Here is a 12,883-nt window from a genome sequence, read left to right as displayed (position 1 = left end):
TCACCCGGTGCGGCACTTATTGATGTCACCCCCTCAGAGGAGTAGCGACTCTTCCCAGGAACTAACTTTCAATTTTCGATTTGCACCCCCATCAAACTTTCGATCTGCACCCCCCCCCCCTCGAACTTTTCGGTTTGCACCCCCCCCTCAAACTTTCGATTTTTTGCCTTGGTGTCACCCCCCTAAATGGTGTCACCCGGTGCGGTCCGCACCCCCGCCCCCCCCCCCCCCCTCGCTACGCCTCTGATCGACAGCACATATATAGAACCTACAGCCTTGTCCGTACTCCAGTGTTAACTGAAAAGTAGCTGGTGAACTTATTGTGGATAATCTGGCAGTTTGTGTCTTCCTAGAGCTGTTGGATGATGTTGATGAATTTCGGTAAACACCGTGACGCCTTTTAAAAACGATTTTACCTCCTCCCTCCCCATCGTCACAAAGAGTTATGCAGTGTTTCTTCCAGACTTTTTTCTCCGGGGGGGCACTTGAAATCTTCGGGGGGCGGTAAACTTTCTTCGGGGGGGCGGACACTGTTAAAAGTATATATTTTCTATATAAATTATATAAATTTCATTTCGTTCGGGGGGGGGCGGTAAAAAATTTTCGGGGGGGCTTCGCCCCCCCCCCCCCCGAAGAGATGCCTGGAAGAAACTCTGGAGTTATGCACCTCCCCTAAAATGACGTCACACATCAGCCTACCAAACCCTTAAAACTGTAATTTTTGTATTTAAAAAAAAGCGATTTCTCTCTCAAATATTTTCTGAGGTCGGTCAGCATTGGGATTTCATTGCAATTTACACTTTTTGATACTACATAGAGGGCTCACGTTTTTTAAATTAACATACCCGTTCCCTTTTGCCTTAATTTTAACGACAACGATAGGTTTCGTGTATTTTGAGGTCAGTTTAATGTCTTAAAATTGATTTAGCTCCCACGATTTATCTCAACATCCACAGAGTTAAGCCCTATTTTAAAAAATAGCCACAGTAAAACGAACATTGAACATCTGTTGTGAACACACTGACATACGGATTATGTAAAATTATGTTTCAAGTACGGGGTAAAAAAAACATTAGACGTAAAGAGAAACAAAGGTTTGTTATAGTTACGGTCTAATTAATGTAAAATTATATCTATAATACTGATACACAAATACTAGAATACAACATGTAACATAGAAGCACGGCGTGGTCGAGTTGTAGAGCGTTTCGCTGCTAGCCCGAAGGTCTCGAGTTCGCATCAGTTCGGAATTGTGACTACAGAACGTCCCAATGGATAGCTAGGTCTAAAGAGGAATCGTTTAAACATAACCCAATATCGTACTCAAAGCTAATGTGGAATAAATACGGAGTAAGGCGGCTCGTTCATACTTTCATCTGTCGGGGTAATCTATAAATAGCGGTACGTAAACTAGAACAAACTAGACAGCAACATAATGTGACGACAGACAACAACTCACAACACGGAGAGTGAACAGTAACTAGAGAATAGATCAACAAGTACGCTAATTTTAACCCAATCACGCCCAGTGTTTCTTCCAGACTTTTTTCTCCGGGGGGGGGGGGGGGGGAGGGGGCACTTAAAATTTTTCGGGGGGGGGGGGGGGGGGGGGGGGGGGGAGGCGATAGACTTTCTTCGGGGGGGGGGGGGGGCGGACACTGTTAAAAGTATATATTTTCTATATAAAATTTCATTTCGTTCGGGGGGGGGGGGGGGGGGGGGGGGGCGAAAGAATTTTTTTTTCGGGGGGTGGGGGGGGGGGGGGCGAAGCCCCGCCGAAGAGATGCCTGGAAGAAACTCTGATCACGCCCGTTTACCCTTCCACCGAGGTTACATTAGCGACATGTAGGCATATACTATACATGTCCAGAAGAAAAAAAGAACTCACAAAAATTTATGTTTATAGGAAAACATTTTTCCAGGTAACGTGTATACTTATTTGTTGCGAGTTTTTTTTTTTCTAAACCTGTATAATATAGGCTACTTGTCGCAGGTTGTAAACGCGGTGTAATTAATACCGATCCTCCGCGTACCTAGAGTTTTTTCCAGGCATCTCTTCGGGAAGCCACCCCCCCCCAACCCCTCTTTCGAAGAAAGTCTACCGCACCCCGAACGAAATTGAATTTATATGTCCGACACCCCCTCCCCCGAAAAATAATGTCTGAAAGAAACACTGCTCGTACCTGTGCGCCATCAGAAGAAGGGGGGGGGGGCTGTGTGTTGGAAGACAACAATCGCGCTGAATCCCATCTAAATACAATGAAGATTCGGCTGATGTGATTTGAAGTTAAATGAAGGGCAGACAGACGGCCTACACATTTTTGTCCGGGGTGGAAGGTGGGTACGTGAAACTCCCAAGGGGGGGGGGGGTGTGAGGTGCATTATTTAAAATTTAAATTTACATTGGGGGGGGGGGTGCGACCACTGGTTTAAAAGTATTTTGTTTATAAATTATATAAGCGGCTTTATTTTTTTTTATTTTGTCGGAGTGTGTGTGTGTGTGTGTGTGTGTGTGAGGCAGTAGACGTATTTTGGAAGGGCAGTACTTGCTCCATTCCCGGATAGATGTCTAAAAGACTGTAAAATAATTTGTAATAGGACTATTATATATATATATATATATATATATATATATATATATATATATATATATATATATATTCCAACAAGTGATGAATATCACTAATGTCCCGTAAATATTATAAGGCATTTGCGCTTTGTCGTTGCATTTATAATACCTGTAAATGTAAATGGACCTTAAGTTCAGAGTTTCTTCCCGGCATCTCTGTGAAGGGGGGGGGGGGGGGGCGGAACCCCCCCCCCCCCTCCGAACGAAATGGAGTTTATATAGAAAACATACTTTTACCAGTGTCCGCCCCCCCCCTCCCCCAACGGAAAATGTTGTCCGCCCCCTGAAAATATCAAGTGACCCCCCCCCCCCCCCCGAAGAAAAATGTCTGAAGGAAACACTGCTCATATAAAAAAAAACAAATTTAGCCTACATAATGCATTCAGTAATAGCCTTGACTCCAGAGTTTTTTTGCAGGCCTCCCCTCCCCCGACGAAATAAAAAATATCCCTATGCCCTATACATTGTGTTAAAAATATAATCCATTGCCCCCCCCCCCCTTTTCGAAATACTGCTTAACTCCCTTTGCATTGTTGAACAGTGCTAAGACCTTTTGTTTTAATTAATTAGTTTTATAAACTCAAAAATACTAATTTAGCTAACGTATGATTAATCGTAAGCATTACTCTTTTAATCGTTAATATTTAATTACGATAGTATGATTAGAATCGAACAGTGTTTTGGTTTTTGCTGCATTGTTAGATCTTGACGACAAAAAATGCTTAAAAAATTAATTATCGCCAAAAATAATTTCTAGTTATCTTTCCATTTCCCGAAACCGAGGCTACTCGTAAAGTCAACGTCAGTCCGAATCACTTGCCATTCTTAGCCTAGCCGACGGTACAAATGATTCTGTAAATAACAAATGGTTTTTAATAAATTCTTGTTCTTGGATTAGCTTTTAATTTTATTTTCTTTATCTAGCAATGGCGGGTTTTTACAATCTTGACCATAAGGAAGTTATTCGAGTAAAAGTAAAAGTAAGTGGCGAGAAATCGAGTTATTTTTTTATTTTTTTTGGAGTGTCTGAGTCTGACTGAGTGTTTTGTTTTGACTTTTTCATTTCTTTAAATTTTAAAACCATAAGCCACAAACTTATGAACAGGTGTAGAATCTAGACTAGATCTAGAATCTAGATCTAGATCTAGTTTGACTGTAGAGTATAATATTAATATTAGTATCATTGTTAGGCCTAACTAAAAAGTAAAAAGCTAGAATTTAGAAATAGAGATCAAGTCCACCAAGACCAAGAAGAGCCATGATAAGTGTTCACAGTTCACAGAGTGAGCAGTAGAGTGTAGTGTAGTAGTAGTAGTGACTAGATCTAGATATCTAGATCTGGATTTAGATTCTCTAGTCCTAGATCTAGAGTTGTCTAGATCTATACACATTCTATTACTGACTACTTAGTACATAGGACATAGTGTCATAGTCCAGTCTACATATATTTTAGCCACAAAAACTTTTATGATAAGTAGTTTAAAGTAGTATTGTCATCCAAATAGAATATATCTGGAAAGTATGAACGAAACCACTGCATTATGATTAGAAGTGGGTCAAAAGTGAGTTACAAGATTTGCCACAAACACACATACTTTGCAAACTAAATAAAATGTAAAGTTCTATTCCAAACCTGATGTTATATGTATGGGGCAATTGAAGTAGAGTTCACCTATTTAAGGCTATTTCTGTGACCTCGGCAGATGAAGGGATAGTGTGTTCAGCACTTTGCCCAGCTGCCTTTTCTTTCTCTATCTTGATTTAGGTACCCAACATTGCCTGGTGGACTCAGGGAGCAGTCTACCTCTCTACAGCTAGGCCACTCCCTCAAACTAAATTTAAGCTTGTAAAAATATTGATCTCTAGATCTGCTGGCTATCGAATCTAAAGAGCCAACTAAAGTTTACTGAAGTACAAGATACCTAGATTTATTCTCTAACTGCTATTTAACATTAACTACTCTAGAATTTTTTTGTAGATCTAATTTAGTAAGCAACTAGATCTAGTCTTTGATTATCTTGCTGATTTATGACTTGTTTTCCATACTGAACTGAGACAATAGTTTTCATTTTTCATCCTTCCATTCACTAATATAAATCTAGTAAGTAATCCAGTATTGCCATTAATAAACAATCACTAATCATTAGTGCCTAGATCCAGAGCCTATTCCCAGTGGTCAGTCAGTTCATGTAATATATGACATGACGTAGGTTTAGAGAGCAGTGTTACTTCATGCTAAGCCTATTGGGCCTTTATTTTTATTAAAAAAAAAAAGATTTGTTTGATAACATAACATATGCTTCATAAATCATTAATGTAACACTTTTGTAGGGTACAATATGGGGTGTAGGGGGGGGGGTTACATGTCCTGTCAGGTTCAGAGTGTGAATTTTAATATAGATCTGCTGAACTATGTGTTTCAACACATTTAAAAAAATGTTTCTTAAACATTATTGCAACAAAACAACTAGAAAGTGTGTGTGGTAAAATACTATTCGTCAAGCAGCAAGGAGATAGATGCCTCAATTAAAGTGATTTATTTAATTATTAATTTTAATTGCAATAGTTAGGCTAAATTAATTAGGTCTATTATCTAATTCCTGTTACGTCCAGCCTTCTATATTTACTATTATTTTACTATTATTTCAGTCTTGTACAACCCACCATATTCTATATGCCATTAGCAAAATGTTTCATATGAATATTGCAAAAATAGTTTCTTTTACTTACACCATATTTACTCAAGGTTATTGAACTGTTATCTGTACAAGATTTAATGTGCTTTATTGTATACTTAAAACTTAATCTTATCACATTCCTGTATGAACATTGACATTTGTCATGCTTTATGATACATCATTAAAATGTGATGCATCAGTTTATCTGTGCTTATTTCACACTTTTTTGACATTGTCATAAATTAAGTACAAATTTCCAATGGATATTAAATTTTGACATTTCCCTCCCCAGAAATGTGATGGCAGAATGCAGCCAGAATATAAAAAGTTTTCAATAGATCCTCAAATTACATCTTTTGAAATGCTGCAAGGAATCTTAGCTCGAGCATTTGAAATCACCAGGTGACATTTTTTAAAATTGACAAATATGTTTGAACTTCAAAATATATGTTTTAGAGGCCTATAGATATTGATTTAGATATTAAATAAGTGCTACTTTTATTTTTAACTAACAAGAATCAAATGATTGCAGTGACTTTACAATCAGCTATTTGGCTAGAGACTCAGAAGGGCAAGCAGTCTATCTGTCAATGTTGTCTGACTGGGATATGGATGCTGCTTTCCAGTGTGCTGCAGATCCATGCCTAAAGTTGAAGGTGGATTTGCGCCCCTTTGAAGAAGGTGAGTTAAGCATTACCAAAGTATACTAAAACAATATACTATTTGTAAGTTAACATGAAGTTGGTTTTTTTTTCCTGCACTTTTTTTTAATGTATTTTCTGATGTATTTTACCAGAACTTGAAGACTGGGATGTTATAGCCCCTGCTGAAATTCCACATCATAGGATCACAAGCTTACTGGATAAAAACTCCATTTTAGGCTCTATAACTGGGACTATAACACAAAACTTAGGCAAAACCGTCAACTCTGTCCAAAGAGCAATGGGTAAGATTATTTTATTTGTGTGATTTGCACAGTTTGGTTTAAATTGTCATTGGAAGTAACAAAAAACACATAGATGTTTTAATTTCTTATTTATGTAGACGATATTGAAATGTTTTTAAATGCCTTTTTCTTTTCAGGGCTGAAGCAAGCAGAAAATGAGGTGATAAAACCACTGAAACCTCCTATGTCTGACATGGAATTTAAAAACTATCTTGATAGTGAGGGGCACATGATTCGACCAAATGAGTTTCGTTTATCAGTTTATCAGGGTGGCATTGAGCCATCATTGCGCAGGGTGGCTTGGAGGCATCTGCTTAATATCTTTCCTGCCAACATGTCTGGTCAGAGCCGTTTTTATTACATGAAAAGGAAAGAAGAGGAGTATAGAAACCTGAAGGAAGAGTGGCTGGAGAGGTTCAAAAACAACACGGCCACAGAGGAAGTTAAATACGTGGCCAGCATGGTGAAGAAGGATGTGTTGCGCACAGACAGATGTCATGGGTTTTACGCAGGGAATGATGAGAATGAGAACACCCTGTCCCTGTTTCACATCCTTGTGACATATGCTCTCACACATCCTGATGTCTCTTACTGCCAAGGGATGAGTGATCTAGCCTCGCCACTGCTAGTCACCCAGAAGGATGAAGGGCAGGCTTACATTTGCTTCTGTGCTCTCATGGGCAGACTGCGGGATAATTTTACACTTGAAGGCAACGCAATCATGAGCAAATTTAAACACCTGTCGGAGCTGTTGAGCATGTACGATCCATTACTCCACGCCTACCTGGTCCAGAACAGCGCAGGCGACATGTTTTTCTGCTACCGCTGGTTCCTCCTGGAGCTGAAACGTGAGTTCCCATTTACGGATGCCCTGTATGTTTTAGAGGTGATGTGGGCCACACTGCCACCTTCGCCTCCGCCTTTTGAACTGGCCCTTGTAGATCCTGACTACTCCTGCAAGCTCCTGTCTAGCTCCCCCTCGTCTCCGTCACTAACCATGCAGCATGCCATGTATGCTAAACTACTAGCCATGCGTAGAGTTGGGGCTCTGCACAAGGCAACAAGGGCATCGCTACCAATATCCAGTCCTGTAAGCAGGGCATCTGCTAACAATAATTTAAGTACAGAAACCCTGCCCCCTGTTAATGCCAGCGCAGTGTCATCTTTTGACACGTCCCCCGGGGACACAGAAGACCGGGGAGACTTCCCAGCAGTAGACAATGTCATGACCCGATCCATGCAAATGAAATCCAACAGCATTGACCTGATTCTTCAAGAAGACACCACCTCTATAGGAGATGAAAATGTAGGTAGCATAGAGGTTAAAGAAAACAGTGAAGACTTTAATGAACATTCTAGGAATAGTTGTGTACTTAGCACCACTTTAACTTCTCAACCAGTATCTTCTGATCTTAAGGGTAGCTCCAAGTTGAGTGACAGTCATTTTGTGGATACTGAGCCATCTGGTCAATCAGTTGCTGAGGTGGGTGGCTACATAGGCACAGACTGTGATGATGAGCGCAATGAACGAAGCTGGAGTATCAATTCTGCTGTTTCAGGCTCCTCAGAGAATTCAGAAGGAAATACCCAGTTTACTTTATCTCTTGATTCCAATATTAACAATTCCACTGAGGCCAGTGAAAATCTGACTGTTGATACTTCCATTGATGTACTTAAAACATCACAAGATAAAGACAGTGGAAATGGATTGTATAAAAAGTCCAAGTCACCAAGTAAAATTGGCGACACCCAAGATGACTCTGGAATTTTTCAAAGCATGAAGAGGCTCCTAGCCTCCCCAAAACGCAAGCCCAACAGCTCCTCTCCAGATTTAACAGCCTCGCCCTCGTCTTCACCTAAAAAATCTGTCAGAACTACCCCAGTAGGTGGAATGTTACCCCCTGGCACAGATGACATTCAGAGGCTGATGAAAAACAACAGCTCAGATTCACACCTCTCAGACTGCCAGGAAGCCACAGAGTCCCTAGAGAGCTCTGTCAACAACAGCCCACACCAGAGAGACCCATCCAAACTTCCACCCCCTCAGGAATTTGGCGCAGGCAATCCATTCCTCATATTTCTCTGCCTGACCCTGCTGGTCCAGCACAGGGAGAAGATCATCCAGCAAGGGATGTGTTATGAGGACATCGCCATGTACTTTGATAGACTTGTCAGAAGACATGATGCCAACCGTGTACTGCATCATGCCAGGCAAATGTACACTGAGTATCTTAGAGCTCAGCAAGCCAACATGGAGAAAGAGAGAGGAGACAGTGGGGAATTAGGAATGAGCTGTTAGTTTATCCATTTTTAAAATATTTGTTTTTATCATGTAACTATTATTTTGTCCTATACATTTTTTTGTGAACATAAAATGTTAAAATAAAGAAAAAAGAAGCGCTTAAAACATTTGGTAAATTTTTTGGATCAAAATGTCATTTTAGTCTTCTTTTTATTGAAAATGTTTTACATGGTATTGGATGATATTCCGGGTTATGAGAGGCATTCATTGAACAATGTTCTTTGTTAAATTTCCTCTAGAAATGGATTTAAGTATCTTCTACCTGATATTACACAACCCCTTTTAGTTTTTGATTCTGTTGTATTGGATATGCATAATTCTTTTTTTAAGGCAGAGGTTTCTGAAGTTTTTAATTAAAGATGCAGGAAATATATTTTGTTAGTGTTACTAGATAGGAAAGGTTATAATTTGTTGTCTCATTAGTCAGTGCAGTTTTTGCCTTGGCTGTTTTCATGGAAGATGCAGATTAGAAATTTGTTTTTAGACTTTCAACATTCAGTTGCCTGTAAGTTAAATTTTTTTGTAGTATATACACATAGTTATAGATTTAAAAAAAAATCATTTTAAAGGTTTGGTTGTCATTGTTATTATAATTTTATTACTAAGCTAAGAAAGTGCAATATTGTGCAACCTTTAAGAGCTACTTATTTCACAAAGCTATAAATCATGTACACAATCCCCAACTTGTTTTTAACAGTATTTTATGTTAACTGGTTATCATGTATTGCATTTCTCGTTTTTAGATTGTCATTTTCAGTGTGAAATTTTATTATAAAACATGCTTTTACTTATTTTACATTCATTTAGATGATCTCACTTTTGCAAGCATAATGATTTTAAAATTTTATTTTAAGATTTTAATACTCATATTTTCAGAGGGAAGCACAAATGAAAATTGTAGTTATCCCATTGAGTTAGGACAGTTCTCATATTTAAAGTAGAATGTTAATGCTGTTGTATAAAAAGAGAGCAAATTTGTTATCAAAATAAGTGTGTCAAGCCCTACTTTAACATAGCTATAGTGGCTGTATCTATACTTAACCATGCATACAATAATATAACTTAAAAATATTTAACTAACAAGTTATATAATATAAATAAGCTGTTGCTTGACAGAGGTAATCTGATCATGTGGCCACGGCAATTGGGGGAATTGTTTGGCCACAGGAGTTAATTGTGCTTAAATGACCAGAGCATGGTGGAATAGTTTGGCCAAAAATTTTCTTAATCTTTACAATTTGTACCTCAATTTACTTGATAAATTTATAGCTTTACATCTCTTTGGGGCTATTATTTTGAAACTGTAGGTGTTCTCTGTACCTGATAGCACACTCACACGAATATGTCTTTAGGAAAATGTATTTTCATCTTCTTCTCATCATAAAAAAAGTATCTACAGTTATTGATTGAAGGCATAGGTAGTAATTAAATCTTCATGATAAATAAAATGTTATATTTGTTGTCTAGACAGAATTTTTTTGGGGGAAATTCTGGTTATGAATTACTAAAGTTAATAGACTAAAAGTAAATCACTCCTTATCTATCATTTGTTTTATACTTTTATGTTGCAAAAAAAAAAAAAATTGAAGAAAACTCATTTTGTAAAATCATTGCATGCTTCTGTATTTGTAAATACATTAAAGTATTCCATTTTATTTTTTCAGTGAAAATAATTTTTTTACACAAATATTAATTTGCAAACTTTACAGCTTATTTTATTTACTCCTACTTAAACTTGGTTCTGGGAATCAAGAACAGTAATTTCAGTTGTGAAGTGTGCAATGATATCGTGCATTTTAAATCTGTTACATTCCTGTTGTTGAATAAGATGCTTTGCTATTTGAACTAGTTACAAACTTAAAATCTCATTGCTTGGACCATAATACCGGTGTTCATTTTGTTTAGTGGTACACTGAACTATACCTGAATGTTGCAGTTCTTCTGTCCTGATTTGATGTATTTCTCTCCATCTCATTTGAAGTTGTCAGCATAAACAATATGACCTGTATTGCCTGTGATACTAATTGTTTGACTTAAAGATGATGAAATTCTTGAGTTTTGCTCAGTCCCGTTTTTCACATTTTATCTAGAAATCATATTCTGATTGTGCAACAAAATATTTTTAAAATTTTGTTCTTAAAGCTTTAATTATGACATTATCCAGTTTGATCAGCTTTTGTTTTAAAAAGTTAATTTGCTTAATCTGTATATAGTCAGCCCATGAATACTCGGCCGTGTTCAAGTTTTGGCATTTTATGTTATTTGGCTCTCCAAATCAGTGTGTGCTTCCATCTTTAGTTTGGCAAAATTTATCTATCCTTTTTTTTAATTCTTAAAGATCCAAGACTTGTTTTTTTTAATAATTTAATTGGGAATTAATTTCCTTTTTATTTAAAAAATAAGACAATTTTTAGGATTTAAAATAGTTTCAGCAAATTAATTTTTTTTGTTAAATTAAAATGTTTGTGCTATTCAGTTTTGAGGTGCATAAAGCTAGTGTTTCAAACTTTGGCCCATTTTAGCATTTAAATTGTAGTGGAGAAATTATCTTGATAATGATGGCCTTGTCATTTGTCAAGTATGGTCAATATGATACACACATGATAAACAAGTGTTCACTGCGTAAAATTATCTGTCGTAGATGAGATTTGCACATTTTTATGACTGGTGTAGACTGCAAAATTAAAAATAGAATATTAATGCTGATGAAAAATATTGTGGATTTAAAACCAGCTCTTAGTATTCTAGTGAAACTTCTACACTTGCATTGTACAGATATGTATTTTTGTTATGCAAAATAAAATAATTTATCCATATTAAGATACTCATATTTATTTATTTATAATCAATTAAAATGTGTAACTAGTTGCTAGGCTGTTTTTAATTAAGTTATATCCACTTGCCAAAAAGTTATTTTAAGATTTTGAGGGAACTTGCGCTACTTTATATATATTATATATGCTTAGTTTTTTATCAAATGGGCACTCAAATTTTAAAACATTTATAAGAATTTTCTTTCTCGACAATCTCTTCTAGAAAATTTGCATTTTGGATATATAAATTACATTACAAACTCATTTTGATTGTGTTGCTCTAATAATAGATTGGACAGTAACCATGGAAACTTTAATCTGGTGTATTTAAAAAAATCCAATATTTTGTGCAATTTGCAGACATTAAAACATAAGATCCATTACATTCCTTTAATTTTCATGGTCTTTGGGTGTACAACTTTTTTGTGTGATGATGCTTAATTATGTTATCTGAATGTATTTTACACAAATCTTTTTTTCCCTACTGAATCTTTAACATAATCATAATATATACAATGTAGAATTCAAAAATTTTTGCACACATTTAACTAAGCCTTATTTAGTAGTCATTACAAAACACAGTTAAGTTCAATTCATGAAATCTCAAAGGTTTCATTAGATTTGCTAAAATAAATAATCTGCAGTATAGAGGCAAAAAGTTTACAAATGTTTTAAGTATTTCATTGTTCTCAAACTTTTTATGTGCAATAAAATGTAAATATGTTGGGTTTTTGTTTTCATCTTATCCCTCTACCATGAAAAATAAATTTTGAAAAATGCTTTGAGTTGTCAAAAATATGATTCCTGTTGTCATCCACAACAAAACCCTCTTGCAAAGATATTTTTTTCTATTAAAAGCTTGGTGTATACAGCAGAAAAGATTGAGAAATTCTGTTATAACTATTAATCTAGAGGGTTGGCGTGGTCGAGCGGGTAATGCTCATGGTTGCTAAACCGAAAAGTCTGGAGTTCAAACCCTCTGGCAAATGAGGCTCGTTAGCTGGGGACAGCCACTTTTCTAGGAGAGACAGCTCCAACTGCTGCCTTGTAGTTTGTTCTTGGTTGGACAAAAGCTATGGAAGCAAATCCAAAAAGAAAAGCAGGCTGAATTCGGAGTCAACTGCCTCAACAGGGCATAACCAGTTGACATGTATACTTAATTGTGTTGGAGGGGATCCCTTTCAGCACTAAAATTAAGAACAAAGAAAATCTAATAAAGTGAGAGGCAAGGTTTTCGTTGAGTGCAAAAAGTAGTGGTTGCAATTTTAATAAAATGAAAGTGACCTATACTAACTACTTCAGTTTGATTATCTGCTGAAATAAGTATGTCACTTTTAAGCAACCATATCACATGGTTTTTTAGTGTGGCTTTTACTTTTAGTCATTTTAGAACAAAGGTCTTCAATTTAAATATACACTAGACTACCCATCATCCTTTGGATAACTATAGACTTCGGGGCTCATCCATAAATGACATCATGTCTGTCACATATTGTCACAAAAAAAACCAGACCC

The 12,883-nt window shown here is 36.7% G+C and overlaps 1 protein-coding gene across 1 annotated transcript; it reads left to right on the top strand.

Moving 5' to 3' along the window:
* Positions 1–3,435: 3,435 nt before the first annotated feature.
* Positions 3,436–12,359, top strand: LOC131950939 (TBC1 domain family member 25). Its single transcript, XM_059313151.1, has 5 exons — positions 3,436–3,609; positions 5,600–5,709; positions 5,840–5,988; positions 6,104–6,253; positions 6,391–12,359. The coding sequence occupies exons 1-5, from the start codon at positions 3,556–3,558 to the stop codon at positions 8,550–8,552; spliced, it is 2,625 nt and encodes an 874-aa protein (XP_059169134.1). The 5' UTR covers positions 3,436–3,555; the 3' UTR covers positions 8,553–12,359.
* The last annotated feature ends 524 nt before the right edge of the window (positions 12,360–12,883 follow it).

The sequence above is a fragment of the Physella acuta genome, unplaced genomic scaffold (assembly GCF_028476545.2).
Source record: "Physella acuta isolate Inbredline_101_S28 unplaced genomic scaffold, ASM2847654v3 ptg000791l, whole genome shotgun sequence".
Lineage (NCBI taxonomy): Eukaryota > Metazoa > Mollusca > Gastropoda > Physidae > Physella > Physella acuta.
The sequence above is the reverse complement of the archived record's forward strand: the minus strand, read 5'-3'. Positions and strand labels throughout refer to the sequence as shown.

Coding starts and splice junctions, on each gene's coding strand:
- LOC131950939 (XM_059313151.1), top strand. CDS start 3,556: ATGGCGGGTTTTTACAATCTTGACCATAAGGAAGTTATTCGAGTAAAA. Junction 3,610..5,599: donor TTATTCGAGTAAAAGTAAAA/GTAAGTGGCGAG, acceptor TTCCCTCCCCAG/AAATGTGATGGCAGAATGCA. Junction 5,710..5,839: donor CGAGCATTTGAAATCACCAG/GTGACATTTTTT, acceptor AAATGATTGCAG/TGACTTTACAATCAGCTATT.